Below are 20,083 nucleotides of genomic sequence, written 5' to 3' on the forward strand. Positions count from 1 at the left end.
TTGGTTCTCTCTACTGATGCTAAGCCTAGATTAAAATGGATGCCTGAGCTGCACGAGCGTTTCATCAGAGCTGTCAAACATCTTGAAGGAGCAGACAGTGAGTATCTCTTTCTTAACCTTTCTATATAAGCTAATTTTAGGAACATGCACCCGCGTCTTATTCTGCTAATTCAACCTTCTATATGTTTTTCGCAGAGGCAACACCAAAGACAGTTATGAAGCTCATTGGGATTCCAGAACTTACCCTATACCATCTAAAGAGCCATTTACAGGTAAAGTATATTGAAGAAAACTTCCCAAATATTTCATCGAGGATTATGTATGACTAATAATCTGCCCTACACAGAATCAACTATTTTGGGATGTGCAATCTTTACCGCCTATGGTGCAATAAGACATGCAAAATGACACATGCGTCTTTGGATGCAGATTCGCGAGTTATTGGCATTGGTGGTGTTGGATCAAGGTGAAAATCTGCCATTATTTTGTTCTTCCTAGGGCACACCGGTTTCAGCCTTTTACTATCATTAATTTTGTTCTGACTTCTAGCCCAGACGTTAAATCTGCCATTATTTTGTTCTTCCTAGGGCACGCCGGTTTCTACCTTTTACTATCATTAATTTTATTTTGACTTCTATCCCAGACTTATCATCTAATCTAACACTTGAAACCTATTGTGCACTTTTTGGGGTGCATTAGTGCATATAAACATATAAAATGCAGTAAAGAGTGTAGTCAAGGTGATAAAAACAAGGTTTTAAAAAGTATGTTGGGTCACACTTGCACAAGCTAGAGCTCTATGAGCTGTAGATATGTGAATATGATTTGCTGCACATAACATATTATCAAATCATTCCTGAAATCAGCAAAGAGTGTTCGCTATTTGGTTTTGATTGGCAATCATTTTTAGTTAATTAAACTTTTTACAAGGCTAAGGAAATGCTTGCGGTGACACAGGATTGGTTCTCTCTACTGATGCTAAGCCTAGATTAAAATAGACGCTTGAGCTGCACGAGGGTTTCATCAGAGTTGTCAAACATCTTGGAGGAGCAGACGGTGAATATCTCTTTCTTTACCTTTCTATATAAGCTAATTTTAGGAACATGCACCCGCGTCTTATTCTGCTAATTCAACCTTCTATATGTTTGTCGCAGAGGCAGCACCAAAGACGGTTATGAAGCTCATGGGGATTCCAGGACTTACCCTATACCATCTAAAGAGCCATTTACAGGTAAAGTATATTGAATAAAACTTCCCAAATATTTCATCGAGGATTACGTATGACTAATAATCTGCCCTACACAGAATCAACTATTTTGGGATGTGCAATCTTTACCGCCTATGGTGCAATGAGACATGCAGCTAACATGCGTGCTGGAGATGCAGTTGCAGTTATTGGCATTAGTGGTGTTGGATCAAGGTGAAAATCTGCCATTATTTTGTTTTTCCTAGGGCACGCCGGTTTCTACCTTTTACTATCATTAATTTTGTTTTGACTTCTAGCCCAGACGTTAAATCTGTCATTATTTTGTTCTTCCTAGGGCACGCCGGTTTCTACCTTTTACTATCATTAGTTTTATTTTGACTTCTATCCCAGACTTTATCATCTAATCTAACACTTGAAACCTATTGTGCAATTTTTGGGGTGCATTAGCATATAAACATATAAAATGAAGTAAAGAGTGTAGTCAAGGTGATAAAAACAAGGTTTTAAAAAGTATGTTTGCTCACACTTGCACAAGCTAGAGCTCTATGAGCTGCAGACATGTGAATATGATTTGCTGCACATAACATATTATCAAATCATTCCTGAAATCAGCAAAGAGTGTTCGCTATAGTATTTTACCAATAATCAGCAGTCCGTCTACAAATGGCTATTTTTAGAGTTTTAATTATTGGAATGTGCATGAATATCATATATGAATGTTTACAATTTGTCACATTATGCTCAAGTATAGAGCTTGCCTAACTTGCCTCTTTATGTGAATGGAAATGTAATGGTCTGGTCCTCTAGGAGATATATGCTTGAATATCTATTTGGTCAAATTTCTTTCATACTCAAATGTAGGTAACTAGGTAAGATGCAACTTCCATTTTGGTCGAGTTTTCATATAAAATATATTAACTAAATCAAATACCTCAGTTGCTTGCAAATAGCTCAGGCGTTTTGTGCGTCTCAGATTATTGATGTTGATATTCAAGATGACAAACTTCATAATGCAAAAATGTTGGGAGCAACTCACACCGTAAATGCGGCAAAGGAAGATGCTGTGTGCATGCTCTTACCCCACCCTTTTCGAGTATTCCAACTTCATCTTTAGACAAAGTACATATAGTACCTCATTATTCAGAATAACCACATCACAAATTTCAAATTTTGATAAGGCATTAACTTACTGTGACAGGTTTTATGGGTACGGAAGCAAGGGATAGGATGTGTGATGCAAGTGGAGCACTCATGACAGGATCCCAAACAAACAAGTAACACTTTTAACAACGACAAATCTTTGTATATACATTCTTTGGCTTTGACCTGAACTGACAAAAGAACTTAAATGTATCCGAAGCTTGGAGATAAGTTAATCATTAGAGATGCAAATCGAAGTGCAAAGAAGGCTAAACGAACATCTTGAGGTAATAGTCTAATGAGTTATCATAACCATCATCAGCATCATCATCAACCAACAAAATGTTAAATAGCTGAGAGTGAATGCATGTGATATATGTGCTGAACTTACAATCAACGGAACGCCTATTCTATATGTAGGTGCAGCGACACAAATACAAGCCCAGTGAAAATATCTACAATTGGTTCTCAAGAAAGCCCAGGAGACACTTGGAAAACAAAAGCTAGGAGTTTGTGCGAGACTGTAGGATGCCAAAGTGCACATCTCCCAACTGGTCTCCAAATTATCCAATGAATGCCTCGACTCTGGGCCACCAAATATCAGATCTATTAGATAAGACACTGAAATAATGCTGTTTTACTACGATATACAGGGAATATCCGCACACCATTGTTTTCCATCTTCGTGTTTAGGAATATTTTTTTTGTGAAGAGGAAGTCGTATGGTGTATTTAACAATCTAAGGTGAGTTTATGGCTGTTCTAAGATGAAGAGTTCGAAAATTTAATATTTGCCAACCATTCTCTTGACGAAAATGTTCCACGAGACTACCATTTGGATCAATATTTATATAAGAGCTGGTCGTGTTCAGCCTGGAGAGTGCTATCACTTATATCCTAGATGTGTGTATGAGGTTTTTGCTGAATATCAAACTACTTGAGTTGTTGAGAACGCCATTGAACTCTCTTTGTCTGCAAATTAAAAGTTTGCAGCTTGAAACTATTGGAGAGATTTTGTCAGCTTTGCAGCCACCAGAACCACTTGCTGTATGTCTGTCTATCTTCATTTTCATTTCTCTACTATGACTTGCATGTCTGCTTCCTGCAGTAGAGGATTTGGAATAACACTTCACCTTCCTCTCCCCCCACCGCAATCCCTCAAGGCATCTGTAGGAAAGAGTCTCCCCCCACCGCAATCCCTCAAGGCATCTGTAGGAAAGAGTGATATTATGGGATTAGTTGTCGCAATTCTAGATTTAAAAAGAGAAGAAGAAGACTGAGAAATTTATCTTACCATTCACGTCATGATTTCTGAGATTATTGCAGTTCAAAATGCTACTGTCCTCTACCAGTGTACATTAATATTGTGGCTATAGTAAGCCCATGTCAAGAGACTCTGCACAAACACCATTCATCCAATGCAATCAGTAGGCAAAAGATCTGAAATCAAAGCTACATAAAATGACCATTCATCCAATGCAATCAATACACAATGCTCCTCGGAAAACCAAGCCACCACTATCAAGTACAATGACATGTCACCAACCAAGTCACAGCGTCACCACCAAATGGCAGTCGACGACAGGTGCAAGCGTGGCAGTACTGTTCAAGTTGATTTTGGAACCACTCTGGTGCTAATACAGATATTGAGTCCTCACTTTAAAGATTTGGAATTAGTGCCAGTGATGTGTCGCTTAATCTAGGACTTCAACATAACGGAAAACTCCCGGAGAACAACCGATTTTTAGTTTGCGACTTCTATATCACACTTTCACACTTTCTTTTTGCCCTTTCAATTCTACAACTATATCACACTTTCTTTTTGCCCTTTCAATTCTTTAATTTATCCCTCTCAATTATTTTTGGTAAATATATATGAATGGAAAATGTAACTTTGTGTTAACTAGCTAGGTGAGAATGAGAACTACTAAAACATGTCTGACATCTTATGTGTTTTGGGTAAATCCAAGTTTTGTATTTTGATATCAATGCCATAAAACTTTGTATCATTTCAATAACCTTAAGGACTCAGGAGTACAATGTGCTATTAACTAGACTAATTATCCAACAGTGCTTCTCATATTGCACCAGATATTATAAAACCAATGTCTGTGTTTCAGAGAGGGGACTATGGGACTTGGCTGTTATATGAACCTCTGGTCCACACCACTAGGAGAGAATCACAATTCTTCCTACATCTATAATTTTATTAAGATATAAGCTCTTTAATGTTAAAAAAACTATCAACAGTAGCTACTAATTAGTAACGATTTGAGTTTTTATGAATGAAAAAGATAGTGGATATAGAAAGGTACCTGTTGAGTAGACTCTAAGGTGGTCTAGCTTAACCCTATATTTTTGAAAATTTACTTTAATAGAAGAGAATGTGACACTGGAACCAACTCTTTTTTTGGATGTCTTTTAGGTTTTCTGAAACATTTTGCAAATGCTTATGCCTTATGATTACCCAAAAAAGCAACCAGTTTTTTAATCGTGTTTTATACTGTAAAAATATAGTGTATTGACATGCCTCCATGCAAGATCAAACTACAGACCTTCGGTTTACAAGACTGACGCTCTACCACTGAGCTATACAGGCTATTGTTTGCCTTGCCTATTATTCTTTATAATGATTTTTAATAAACATTCCATTCCATGTTTCAAATTTCAAACGAAACTCCAGCACATAACCTAATAACCCAATTGCAAAGTCTTCCGACTAAAGTTTAGCATCCATAGCAATCCATGATTCCATGAATCCTACATTGGTGAGCAATCTTTCAATAATGAGTTAGTACATAATGGCCCAAACCAACTCATTGTTTTACAATACTCAATCCCAAAACAATATATAAAATGGCCCAACCCAATCCATCATAAAATGCTTAATATATGGTGGACCAACTAATTATTATTTTGAAAAAGGTGCGTAAATTGGGATGTGCAGGACTGCAAGGCAAGCTGATCCAATTTATCCAATCTAGAGACTAGGGAGGTAAACAATTATACAAATGAAAACTGTTGACTATAGTTATTCATGAAATGCTCAAAATTAAGAAAGAAAATGGCAAAATCCACACAAATATTCACTTCTTGCTCTTTACTAATGGTTTTTCTATTTGCTTACTCTGCATCAGTTGTTCATCTAGGGATAGCATACCTGCTTGACAAACTACACTCCTTACACATGCACTTTGCACATTCTTCATTATCTTAATAAAGTGGAAACCCGAGACCTGCCAAAGTTATGCATGTACATCAAAGGAATGTGCGACTAACAATAGAGTGAAATAGATGTAATTCAGCGATGCAACCTCTATACATATGGTTTGAAAAAAACAACACTACACATAAAATAAGATACACATTATATGGATAGCTTTGAAATGGTTATCTTGCCACATAACCATTTTCAAGAAATCTATTACTTACACATTCAATTCACTCCACCTAATTATATCCGACTTAATAGATCTATAGAACAGATATTAACATTATCCAATGTATTTTTTCTAATAATTATATATTGATTACATTTTTTCTAATATATCTATTCATAACATTGAACATCAAAAATCGAATTACAAAGAATACAACTAGCATAAATGTTTTTTCTTATTGAATATTTCTATTATTAATCTAAACCCTATACATGCAATTCTTTAATTTTCATCAAACATCAAATTTTACTAGTATATAAATATATATATATATATATATATATATATATATATATATATATATATATATAGGGATAGAGGCACATTTTTTCCTTTTTCATACAAATGAATTAAGTTTTTTGTAAGACCATTCTCCTATATTGGATATGTCTAACCATCTAAACCATCTATACAAAATTGCATTTATTCTTTAATTTTTTCCATGTTCCCATGATTTTTTCTTTCCAACTTTTAAGTCCACGTTTTACTTGGATTAATTTACAATGTGGCTAGAATGTGGCTAAAAAATGTGCCTCTATCCCTCCTCATTTATATATATATATATATATATATATATATATATTATATATATATATATATATATATATATACGGCTAGGGTGACATCCTAAACTGTGACATTCTTATTGTACATCCTATCAAAAAGTGCATTTCAACAATGAATTAGTGTATGATTTTTTCTAGATATAATCTACTCTTCATGGATTATATCTCTACAAAAAATTAGCTCAATCCAATATGTGGAACTTTGTCATCTGCCAATGTTTAAGTTTGCAATTTTATCTAACGGTCTAGAAATAATTTTAAGTTTGACAAGGCTAGAAATATCGAATTGAGCTAATTTTTTGTAGAGATATAATCCATGAAGAGTAGATTATATCTACAAAAAATCATACACTAATTCATTGTTGAAATGCATTTTTTGATAGGATGTACAATATGGATGTCACCCTAGCCAAATCGATATATCGGTTTGGCTAGGGTGACATCTTAACTGTGACATCCTTATTGTACATCCTATCATACACTAATTTATTGTTGAAATGCACTTTTTGATAGGATGTACAATAAGAATGTCACAGTTAGGATGTCACCCTAGCCAAACCGATATATATAAGAAAAAGAAAAGAAAAAGAAAGAGAAATCATTGAGCAGAAGTAGTGAGAAAGTAAAGTAATGTTGTCTACAAAGTGAAGAAATTTTTCCAAGAAGTACAAGATGGTCTTTAGTTTATTCTCAGAAATTTTTGATTCCTTTTTACATTTTTCTTGTCAGCCTATCCTAAGCCCTGTCTTAATACTCAGACTTATCACAAAAGTATGATATGAAGTGTAGAATAGTTGAGATGATGCTAAAGTGAAGGACCCGACACTTCACATGTGATTGACATTCTTTTCATGAGACTAATTTGTTTTTGAAATTTCATATGTCCATCTTTCTGGCTAAGTATGTGGTTCTATTATTTTACTCATTTCCCTGCATACAGAGGTAAAATTGAAACTTATCTGAGAGAGAGACTTTCTTGTGAGTGTATGAATGGTGAGGATTGAGGTTGATATATTCTTTGGATAGTAAGTTAGGAATTCCGTTACTTGGATAAGAGATTGTATCAGTTTGACTAAACACACACACGCTTTGGTTTGGAGTAGTAGTAAATCTTTTCTATCTTTGGAAGTAGTGATGAGTCTTGGTGATGATGATGTAAACTGTGATAATTGCTGATTTTTGAACTTGTTTAGAAGTGGGCGAAAAAGATTTCATCTCTGAGAAAATTATATCACCATTGGTTATGCTATGTTAATGTTTGTGGGTACCGTTTCTGAAAACCCTCACGAGACTAAACTCGTCCACTAGGGGTAACCTAGAGGTTTAAAGGCTTGTTACACATGCTAAGTGTAATTGTGATTCCTACGAAAGTGAGTTAAAATTTTTGTTTTTGTTATTAGTTTAGTTTTAGTTTTGCTTGAGGACTAGCAAAATATAAGTTTAGGGGTATTTGATCAAGCGCATAAATGTTATATATTTATGCTCAATTTTATATTAATTAGTCCGGTTATTTTTTGTATTTGATTTAGTTAGTATGTTTTTATTGATTTTTGCAGGAATTAGAGTATTGTCGATATTGGGAAGAATCGAGATATCAATGCGTGACTTTAGTCGGTATCTGAAAAAGCATGGGAGAATCGGGAAATTATTTGGATCAGATATGGTTTGGATGGTTAGTTAAACCTTGTTATTTTCAGCCGAAGTAAGTACGAAAAGAATGAAAAGCAATGGGGCCATGAACTTAAGTGAGCACGTGACCAGTAGAGAGAGTTTGAGTTTAAGCCCATGTGCTAAAGACCGGACCCATGTGTAACTAATTAGACCAGCCCAAATCAACACCAAAGCCCATATACACCAAAGCCCGTTCCCAGTGTAGTTTCTAGCTACCGGACCACTGGATCATAACAGTTTTCTTCTCCAAATTCATTTCGCACGAACAGAACCAAAAATCTCCTCTAGTTTCGGCAACTAAATCGAAACTTCCAGAACCAAACAAATACTCCACCTACTCCTACTACAGAATCAAAGCCATTTGTTATTCTCTATTTCACACAAGTCAAAAGAGAACTAACAGTAATTAAAGACCAACTTCGCTATTTCCGATCAAATTGCCCAATTACCGAATTGCTCGCAAAAACCCTTTTATTTCTATTTAAAACACTACTTACCCAAACAGGAACCAAAAAGAAAACCCAAGACCGAAATTCCTTGTTCCAATCAAACTGATCCAGTTCGAAACTCTCGCTACCGGATTAGAAACTTCGAATTCCATTCCAAATCAAACACTGCCCCTAACCAAATCTCTATATATACCAGTAAAAACCGAAGGGAGAGAAATCTTTGGAGAGCACAAATTGGAGCCAGAGCAGCAGACGAAGTGGAGAAGAAGATATCAAAGCGGGATTACGGTTTTGTCGATGATTTATTCTTCTTTTATTTTCATGTTGCAAATTATCATGTCTAGCTAAAATTCAAGCTAGGGCTTAGATGAAGCCCTAGACTTGTGTATGGTTTTCTATGTTTAATTGGGTTATTGTTCTCTGACTTAAGTTTTACAGTAAATAATTAATTGAATTCTCTGATTTCTGTAGAAATTCTATCATTGATTATATCCTGCATGTTTATCCATGTCTAGACTAGTCAATTGTTGGGTTAAGTTTCTGTTGATATCAAGGCATCGGTTCTAAAGTATAATTAAACCCGTGAGAAGTTGTCTTTGTAAAAAGACAATTTTGCTAGGGGTTTATATCTATTTGCTGAAATTCAATTAAAACAATTTGTTAGAATTGTTTAAGAATTACACGCTCACATCTTCGAGCAAGCAAGGGTTGCCTTTCCCTCATGCTACTCGTAATAAAAAGATAACTTTAAAATTAATTGAACTAAGATAATCTATAACGGTCTAGGGTGGATTCGAAAGCCTTAGTGTTTTCACCAATGATAGTTAATCCATATTTTTATTGCTTTCGTAGTTAATAGTTTAATTACATTGCTTAGTCAATAGTTAGATTAAATCATATATCAAAAATCCGGTAGAATTAGTTAAGTATAATTTTAATAATCGTATGTCCGAAGTAGCAATCTCTGTGGGATCGACCCGTTTGCCGCAACTATTTTCAACGATAGCTGTACGCTTGCGGTTTAACTAGAGTTAGATTAGTCTATTTAATTAGACTGTTTAATTTCCTATCATACCTCTATCTGGAATTCCTTTTCTCCTTGCCTAGAGTCTGTAGCAAGGACTTTTACTGTAACAGTCTCTCCGGTTGACATTTGAGCTCTGTAAACAGGACCAAATGCTCCTTGCCCAATCACCGTTGTGAAATTATGAGTTGCTTTCTGCAATTCTCTGTGCAAGCACCGCATGAAGCCTAGTTAAATAAAGAAACGGCGGGGAAACTTACAACTTCACTGAGGAATGGGAGTTACAAACAAAAGTCGAAATTCATTGGAACAACTGTGCTTCAAATTTCATTCATGCAACCAAAATCAGCTACCACTTCTTTCACACATATGGTCATTGTCATGAATCATGACATACTCATAAGTCATAATGATAGGTTATATAAGAATTCTCATTCATTGTCCATTCAGTTATATAAATAAGTATTTATTAATTTATCCCATAGAGTTTTGTGCAAACAACTGAAACTGAATGACTAAGAACTAATTACACAGACATCAACAAGCCATTTCATAAGGCCTAGAAGTTACTATAGCTCAATCTATTCCCCATTCATTTTTCTGGTCTGCAAAGGGCTTAAATGAGTTATGCACCAGAAGTTGTATTTGTTACAACGACAACTTTACCCATTTTTCATTTTTATTCATACCCAGTCTTGATTAAAAAAAAACATGAACCAAGAGGACGAAGAGATGCAGGTTTAAATCAATATCGATATCGATATCGAAATCAAGTAATCAAATAAAAGAGAAATATGTTACCTTTTGAAACCGATATTTTTTTTTTCGCTTTACTTCTAATAATAATCGGCAGTAGAGAGACAATCATGTATGTTTTTTTTTTTTGTGGTTTTCAGTTTAAGTTTTCATAAGGGAGAGCAAATTAGGGGAGATTTGGGAGAGAGAAGAAGAAAAGAGACGGCTGGTTTCTTGCATTTAATTTCGGTATAAAAAGTAATAATTTGGCAATTAATGTGAATGGAAAGTCGCGAACAATTGAATAGTGGTGAATAGTGGCGTGTAGTTGATTTTCCATCTGAATTTACACATATATCCTTAAGGTACTATTTAATTTTAAGGGCATAAATGGTAGTAAAATTTGAAATTACGAAGTAGCCCTTCTTAAAAGCATTGAATAATTTTTTTAAATATTTTATCAAGAATATTTCATGGTAGAAAAAACACTGATCTAATTTAAATGTCCATATTAATTATGGTGTACTCTACTAATTGAGATGTACGAAAAAAATAATGAAAATATGTATGAAACCATGTGAAAGGGGTAGTCAATGTTCACCATGAGATGTGATTGTAAACACGCAATAATTTTACACCAATCCAAGTTGTATTAATTAAATAGTACTCCTTCCTGAATGAACAATGTTAATCGTATAAAAAAAACAATTGCAACATGCGCCAATTGCCATTACAAAATGAGCTGCTGGTCGATTTATTTTATATATTTATAATAAAATCTTCAACGCCCATTGCCATCCCCAGTTAGCTTTGAACATTATTATATTAAACTCACATCAACACTGGTTAACAACTTCAAGATAAATCAATCTGGTTTGACTAGTATCCAGGCTTTCATCATTTGCTATTTATTATGAATTTAGTTGTGTATTATTGTGATAAGGAGAAATATTGTCTTTTACTTTTACTTGTGCAAAGAAATGGGAGCATACTGTACTGAAAGTCTGAAAAGTAGCTGATCGGATTAAATTTAAGTACAAAAGAAGAAGATCGAAGATATATTCCCTTGTCGACGTGCAAGAGTTTCAGCAAAGCTAAGTAAGTACATACTACAAGCCTAGTTTTAGGGTGTTTAATGAAATTCCTATCATAGGATTTAGATGCAAGTTCATATTTGGATGGAGCTTAGGAGTTTTGTCACTTCTAATGCTCACAATTTTGACTTTTGTCATTGGAGCTCTTTGCTTTGGTTCATTGTTTTCGAGCTAACTTTTGTGTTAAAACGATGTAAAAAGAAAGAGAAAAAAGGGAGAGAAAGGATGGCTATTTACAAAATTGTGTGACTATATTTATGTGCAAAGAAATACATATATATTAACACTAATCGATCAAATCTTATAAAGTATTTTTATTTTTATTTTTATTATTTTTATTATTTTTATTTTTTTTAGAATAACCATTTCAAATCAAATTTTATAAGTTAAATATGTTACGTAAACGAATGCGGAAGTGTGACAATTGGACAAAGAAGATTGAATGTGGTGATAGAAATCGACAAAAACAAATCAATTAAAATACTTACCAATACAAAGCGAATAACCAATAGAAGTGGAGACGAGATTTACGTGGTTTGGCATTAGCCTAATCCACCAAGCAAAATATGAAAACTTTACTAATCAAGAGATAAACAAATAGAGTACAATCACTCACAAACGAATCCCGAAGAATTCACAAACTCTCTCTCACATTGAAGCTCACAAATCTATACTCTCACAAATTGAACTTAACTAATTTGAGCATCCAAACTTGAGCATGACAAATCCCACAAACCGGTCTCGTATTTATAGAGGTCGTGGGTATCAAATTGGAATCCTATTTAGAATAGGAAACCAAAACCTTAACCGTGTGGTTTATCCAAATCTGAGCCGTATACCAACAATTCTCCACCTCGGTGAAAATTTATCCAAATATGAGCCGATCAACCGAATAGCAAATCCCCTATTCAATGCACAAATGTCCCGAAAGACCAAACACGACTGTACCACATAGTGGCTACCTACGTACCCTTGTTAAAGGATCAAACTGATCGTAGTTCACCAATGCCCTCAAGAGCCAAATCATCTCAAATGAAGGATATAAATCAAATTCAAACAATGTTGAAACTTGATTCCATAAACCACTTTGGTTAACATATCAGCTGGGTTCTCCTTGGTGTCTATCTTAGTGAGTAAGATATCACTCTCCTCTAAAATTTCTCTGACAAAGTGAAAACGCACATCAATGTGCTTTATACAGGCATGATGAACTTGGTTCTTGGCCAAATATATAGCACTCATGCTATCACAGTGAATCTCGAGCTGACCCTGCACAATACCCAAGTCATCTAACAAACCCTGCAACCAAATAGCCTCTTTCATAGCCTCGATCACCGCTATATATTCTCGCCTGTTATAGACAATGCAATCAGAGATCGCAAAATAGACCTCCAACTTACCGGAGCACTAGCTAAAGTAAATACATACCTAGTAGTGGACCGGCGCTTATCCAAATCACCTGCATAGTCAGAGTCCACATAACCCACACAAAGCTTACTAGTATCCCTCTCAAACATCAAACCAACATCTACGCATACCAAGTGTATGCAGTAGAATCCATTTCACGACTTTGCGCTGTTTCTTCCCAGGATTATGCATATATCTACTAACAACACTAACAACTTGTGAAATGTCTGGCCTAGTACACACCATTGCATACATCAAACCATATAGCAATTTTTTCAGTTTGCACACCAAATCCTCTTTTCCTGCAACTTTAAACCCACTTGGCTGAGTCATATAGATCTCCTTTTCTAAATCACCATGTAAAAAAGCAATTTTTACATTGAGCTGGGCTAGCTCCAAATCATACTAAGCTACCAAGGCCAAAAGGATGCGTATGGAGTGCTTCACAACCGAGAGAAAACACCACATTATAGTCAATCCCTCCCTCCGAAATGTAGCCTTTAGCTACCCATCTTGCCTTGTAACGTAACTCATCACTTAGAGATCCTTCTTTCAATTCAAACACCCATTTCCTGCCAATCGCCTTCTTATATCCTTAGATAACTTTACAAGCACCCAGGTATTATTCTTATAAAGAGATTGCATCTCCTCATCCATAGCTGTCTTCCACCTTTCTGACTTGGAGCACTGGATTGCTCCATAATATGAGGAAGGAACATCTTCATTAAGACTTTCAATAACAAGGAATGCATAGGTAACATAATCGTTTAGCCAATACAATGGGGGAACATTCCTCTTAGATTTACCAGTTGCAATAAGCTCATGAACTGGAGCCAAAGGACCAACATTCATCTGCTCCTCTAATGGAGCCATATCCTATGCATCATCATTTGTTCCATCACCTGTATTTACTATTTCTGTGTCTTCAATTGGAACATCAACTGATTGACTACCCATGGTTGCCAATCTACTAGATACAGAACCATCTGGACTAGGTGAAGATGCATCAATCTCCACCTGTTGCAATACCTCTTTGACCATACTCTCCACCTGCTGAGAGTCAGTAGACTTCAACATAGAAGCCTCATCAAATGTTACATCTCTACTCAAAACAAATTTCTTATCTTTCGGATCCCATAGCTTATAACCTTTAACTCCACTTTTCAGACCCACAAAGATAGCTTTCTTTGCTCTAGGATCCAACTTACCATCTTTGACATGAAAGTAAGCAGGACACCCAAACACACCGCGAGGGAATCATAATCCCGAGTAGGTTTACGGACAAACCTCCATAGGAGTCTTACCTCCAATTGCAGCCGAAGGCAACCTGTTAACAATGTAGCATGTATAACTCACAGTCCCAGCCCAAAATGCTTTGCCCAATCCAGCAATGGACAACATACACCGCACTTTCTCCATTAGAGTACGATTCATGTGCTCAGCTACCCCATTCTGTTGCGGCGTACCTTTCACTGTGAAGTGTCTCTCCATTCCCTCATTCTGACATACTTGCAAGAATGGATCACTCGTATATTCACCACCATTATCAATTTGGAGTCTTTTGATCTTTCTGCCAATATGAGTTTCAATCAACTTCTTCCACTTTACAAAGATATCTAGGACTTCATCCTTGTTTCTCATGGTATATACCCACAAATGCCTAGAGTAATCATCAACAAAGGTCACATAATAATGTTTGTTCCCTCCAAGAGATGCATTCCTAGAAGGACCCCAAACATCCGAATGAACATAATCAAGGGTTCCACGCGCATTTATGGATAAGCGGTGCCAAAATTTACCCCTCGCTTGCTTGCCCAGAACACAATGCTCACAAAAATCCAACTTACAGGTCTTAGCACCTTTCAACAGTCCTTGTTTTATTAATGTTTGCATGTACTTCTCACCTACATGTGCAAGATGCATATGCCATAATCTGGTGGCCTCCTTAGCAACTGCCTATGAATGCTCAGTAACAGCTACTTCTCCACTAACTGTACCACCTTTCAAATAGTACAAGTTATATCTGACGTATGCCCTTCATGATAACCATTGCTCCAGAAACTATCTTTAGAGCACCATTGTCAATGACTATCTTGTAGCCCTTAGCTTCTAAAGTACCAATAGAGATAAGATTATTTTTCAAAGTGGAAACATATCGATCGTCCTTTATTTCCTTAACCATTTCATCATACATCTTGAGACAAATATTGCCCATCCCCATAATGCACAGGGTTGATCATTCCCCATCAACACATCACCACTTTCAAGCTCCTTGAAACTTGTAAACCACTCCCTTACATGACAAACATGATAGGTAGCATCCGTATCCAAAATCCAATGACTGGAATCAATGAAACAAATACTTGATGTAACAGGAAAAGAGAAATTTGAACTATTAGAATCATTACCTCCTTGAGCAATGTTGACATTGGACTGTTTCTACTCAGTATCTTTCTGCTTGTGTTTCAACTTCTTATAGTCCTTTTCCAATGTCCAACCTCATGACAAAAAGCACACTCATCACAAAGCTAGATTTAGTCCCCTCTTGACTTGGAATGAGATTTACTTCTTCCACCACTGAGTTTGGTCATTAGACCTCCTTCTTACCACAAAAGCAGTGCTCATCGACTTTCTTGACTCATTTTCATTGTTGTTCATCATATCTCAATTTGTCAACGCAGACTGCACCTCAGAATAGTTCAAAGCTTTCTTTCCGAACATAATGGTGGTTTTTATATGCCCATACTCCTTCTTGGGAAGAGATCTCAACAAATGGAAAGCTTTGTCTTCAATTCATCCTTCGTTTCTTCTTCATGTTCAACAAGTTGGTAAGTAACTTGTTAAACTTCGTTCATATCTTTGGGACAATGAAACACCTTCTTTCTTTCTCATATCGCATAACTTTGATTTCTTAAAGACCACGATCTTCTATTGTCTTATCTAAGTACTTCTCTTCAAGGGTTCTCCAGATTTTCTTGGCGAAGTCTCATTTGAGAACAATGTACTTCACATCCCTAGCCAAACACGATCTTATAATACCACAAGCTTCGCCTATTTTTCTTAGCCCAAACACTTCCTCTATATCCGATGGTTTTTCGCCTAACATATCATCCAAGTCTTGTTGGCATAGTGCATCTATAACTTCACAACGCCACATACTAAAATTGTTAGATCCATCAATTTCTCCACATCAATCCTTGCATGGTTAATATTCAAAGTCGCATGCGGTGATTTCTCCTTAGACGCCATAGAAGTAGTACTTTCGATGGAGGATCCGCCGTCATACTTTCAAACTTTCATACACCACAAAACAATCAATAAACTAACAAAAGAAGCCCTAGGTAGAACCTTGGCTCACGATACCAATTTGTTACATAAACGAATCTTGGAAGCGTGACAATTGGACAAAGAAGATTGAATGTGGTGATAGAAATCGACAAAAATAAATCAATTAAATACTTACCAATACAAAGCGAATAACCAATAGAAGTGGAGACGAGATTTACGTGGTTTGGCGTTAGCCTAATCCACCAAGCAAAAGAGGAGAACTTTATTAATCAAGAGATAAACAAATAGAGTACAATCACTCACAAACAAATCCCGAAGAATTCACAAACTCTCTCTCACAAATTGAAGCTCACAAATCTATACTCTCACAAATTGAACTTAACTAATTTGAGCATCCAAACTTGAGCATGACATATCCCATAAATCGGTCTCATATTTATAGAGGTCGTGGGTATCAAATTAGAATCCTATTTAGAATAGGAAACAAAAAACTTAACCATGTGGTTTATCCAAATCTGAGCCGTATACCAACAAAACATGGGTAACTGCGTCGTTGAATAGAAAACTACTAATTCATACCAAACATATGCACTACCACCTTCAGAACAAGTTAATAAATTGAAGTTTATATTAAGTTTACCTGATCATTCTCACTTTTTCCTTCTGTTTTCTTATAAATCGTCCTTGTCGTCATTCAGTTCACTACTCCATACTCTTGGTTGGATTGCTTCTCAAAGCAACATTGTACCACCTAGAAGGATGGAAAACCCACGAATGTTTTCACCTGAGGAGCTCAAGATAATTACATCAAATTTCAATACTATGATAGGTTCTGGTGGTTTCGGAGACATCTACAAAGGACAAATGTCTAACGGTGTGGAAGTAGCCGTTAAAGTGCATACGGGCGTTTTCACGGAAAAGGAATTCATGAGTGAAGTGGCAATATTGGGCAATGCACATCATCGAAATGTAGTTAAACTATACGGGTTTTGCTATGATGATGAAAACATGAAAGCACTTGTTTATGAGTATATCGAAAATGGGCCATTGGATAAGATTTTGTTCGACAATCACCTTAGTATAGAATGGGTGGAGTTATTCAATATTGCTATTGAGATAGCAAATGGGCTCTCCTATTTGCATGAGAGTTGCCAACCGCAAATAATTCACTATGACCTGAAGCCCGACAATGTGCTCATTAACTCAAACCTTTCTGCGAAGATTACAGGCTTTGAATTGGCTACTTCTCGCTACAGGAGTTCGAGTTTTGTCGAACAGTCCGGCTTCAGAGGGGCCCACGGTTTTGCAGCCCCCGAGGTTGGTAAGGGATACAATGTAACTTCCAAAAGTGATGTTTACAGTTTTGGGATGATGTTATTCGAAATTTTAAGAAGGAAAAGAAACTCTGCGGGCCCTGGTTGGTTTCCAGGGGATGTTGGAGCTCATTTGGAGAAAGGGGAATTTGAACGTATTTTTATTGAGTGTGGCATTGAGGAGAAGGATAAGGCAAAAGCAGAGATTATCTGTAGTTGCATTATTGTGTACTCAGTATAATCCCCTAGGCAGACCTAACATGAGCACTGTGGTGAAGATGCTCAAGGGTGAAATACAACTACCTCAGGCTCCGACCAATCCTTTTCCTTTTTATGATCAAGGATGTGATGACAGAAGGTACGTTTCACTTTCTTTGAGATATTTATATTAAGCGGCGGATGATAACGTCAGTTTTTTCCATTGAGCATGATCGCATTGAAGTTTGTTTATTTCACCATAGGAATCCCACTTTTTTTTTTTTTTTTTAAGGAAAATTGATACCACTGCTCAAGCTATCTGATATTAATAAAATTGCATGTATATTATATTCATAAAACTATTTATATTTCTTACTACGTTTATGAATTACATACAAAGTTAACTCTTTGATTTTCAGCCTGCGTGGGAGCTCTTTTGAGATATCGGAGGGTTCACCCCAAAGAGCATCTGGTTCAATACTATTTTCAGTGGACTCTCAAGAGGATATAGAAGGAGCTAGCACCAAAAAACGCGTTGTGGTTGGAATACAAAAAGTACTAAATGAACTGAGAAGCGATCGTGATTTCAATTGGTATGGTAAGGATAAGCTTGAAGAGGTACGGGTTGAAACTCTCGAAGTTCTTAATGCTTTGAAAGAAGGGGCATATGGAAGTTCATCTCGAATTGAAATGCCACTAGGCCAATTGGATAGAAAGAAAACAAACATGGTCGGTCTAAAACAGTATTCTAATGAGGATCTCACACACTTAACAAAAAACTTCACTATTCCGATAGGTTCTGGCGCATATGGAGATGTCTTTCAAGGTGAACTACCTGGTGGTGTGCAAGTTGCTGTTAAAAGACTAATAAATATTGCAACCGATGTCAACACATTCATGGCTGAAGTGGGAACAATGAGTAGTACTCTACACCGAAACTTAGTTAGACTTTATGGGTATTGCTTTGAGGACAACATAAAAGCACTAGTCTGTGAATACACGGAGAAAAAATCTTTGGATATGATTTTAAGCCAGGAAGACTGTCACAGCCCGAATTTCTAAACAATAAAAAAAATGAATATTTGAAATATAAATATCTCAAACATCACTTGGTTCAATTGTCTAAAAACCCAGGCTATGACGGGGTGGATACAACACATGTCAAAACCTAACCCACATCACAACATGATCAACTTAACAACAAAAATCTCCAAATTCCTCAACTATCACTTTATTAAAAACTTTCTTCCATCCCAATACAAACATAAACAAACTTTAAGAATAACAATTTCCAACATCGTATTCTCATGTCATATAAAAATGTAACATACGTTATTACATCCTTCCAAAAGATCAGACCTAATAAACTAAACTCCCAGACTGCTCCAGGCGAGAATCCAAATCACACGCCATGGTTCCACTGCCTTCCACCTATGTTCCCAAGAATACACCCACGTTGCCAAAACAAAGCAAACATAGGTCAGCAAAATGGAATTTGCTGGTATGAGTAGACTAACCACATATAAACATTATCATACTTTAATTATCCAAACAATCACTTTATATTTTCCCATAACTTAATCATTATCAGCTTGGAAGACAGGTAGTTCCGTCATTTCAACTGGCATAGTTTCTTTCCAAGCAAAACTTACATTATATTAACTCATTCAATTCACTCGTTTTAATATCTAAATCATTTCAGTAGAACTTACCGATATCCACTGCTGCCTAAGGGTAAGACCGCGTCCCTGCACAAAAATATTATTAAGTCTTACCCTCCTGCAAAAAAAAGTTAGCAATTTTATATAATATGTGTAGATATCCTATAGGTATTCCAATGCAAGCCCAAATACACTCGCATAATCAAATCAATTTCTCTTATCAATTAATCAATTACTTTTCTTATACACCCACCCTTTAGTACCTACTCCACGATTTGCACTCCACACATTTGCCAAATCACACATTTCTGTGTGCCTCTCTCCCACCGAATACCACAATCTCATAGCCATCTCCTCGGGCTTTCATACACATATTTCACGACCTCTTTGGGCACAAAAAACTCGGTCATTCATGGCACATTCAATGAATACCTTAGGTCATTCCCCACACATTCAAGGAACACCTATCATATCACTAACGGGTCATTCATGGCACATTCAATGAATGCCCCGGGTCATTCTGCCACATTCAAGGAATACCCAATCCTACATTCCCGCATACACTCAAGGAATACAACTAACTAACCCAAGGCGAATACCTTAGTTCCTCTTTAGGGCGTTCCAACGCAATCGGGTCATTCATGGCACATTCATGAATACCCGGGTCATTCATGGCACATTCAATGAATACCATTATATAACACTAACGGCCATTTATGGCACATTCAATAAATGCCCACCTAACATATGACTTCATCGATCATAAATTCAATTCAAAACTTGAGGTGTGGAGAGTTCTAAAGGGTGCGGTAAATTTTGTTTACGCATTATTGTACTTTATTTTATATATCATTTCAGAGAACGAATGAGTATCTTGATTCATGTATTTTA

At 36.1% G+C, this 20,083-nt stretch overlaps 1 protein-coding gene, 1 long non-coding RNA gene and 1 pseudogene across 3 annotated transcripts; 2 read left to right on the forward strand and 1 right to left on the reverse strand.

The window, feature by feature from the left end:
- Window positions 1-3,129, forward strand: LOC147505900 (myb-related protein 2-like; annotated as a pseudogene). Its single transcript, XR_015221105.1, has 6 exons — window positions 1-97; window positions 1,155-1,231; window positions 1,363-1,420; window positions 2,406-2,481; window positions 2,568-2,634; window positions 2,768-3,129. The product of XR_015221105.1 is annotated as a myb-related protein 2-like (transcript).
- Window positions 3,130-5,376: 2,247 nt separating this feature from the next.
- On the reverse strand, window positions 5,377-9,891 carry LOC147505901 (uncharacterized). The gene is made up of 2 exons (XR_015193507.1): window positions 9,548-9,891; window positions 5,377-5,582 (listed from the first exon to the last, which is right to left on the reverse strand). It is a non-coding gene; the product is annotated as an uncharacterized LOC147505901 (long non-coding RNA).
- A 484-nt stretch (window positions 9,892-10,375) lies between these two features.
- LOC147505902 (uncharacterized) lies at window positions 10,376-18,625 on the forward strand. Its single transcript, XM_086558302.1, has 3 exons — window positions 10,376-11,329; window positions 16,719-17,691; window positions 17,951-18,625. The coding sequence occupies exons 2-3, from the start codon at window positions 17,453-17,455 to the stop codon at window positions 18,591-18,593; spliced, it is 882 nt and encodes a 293-aa protein (XP_086414428.1). The 5' UTR covers window positions 10,376-11,329; window positions 16,719-17,452; the 3' UTR covers window positions 18,594-18,625.
- Window positions 18,626-20,083: the final 1,458 nt, after the last annotated feature.

This window comes from Coptis chinensis, chromosome 4 (assembly GCF_015680905.1).
Source record: "Coptis chinensis isolate HL-2020 chromosome 4, ASM1568090v1, whole genome shotgun sequence".
Taxonomy (NCBI): Eukaryota; Viridiplantae; Streptophyta; class Magnoliopsida; order Ranunculales; family Ranunculaceae; genus Coptis; species Coptis chinensis.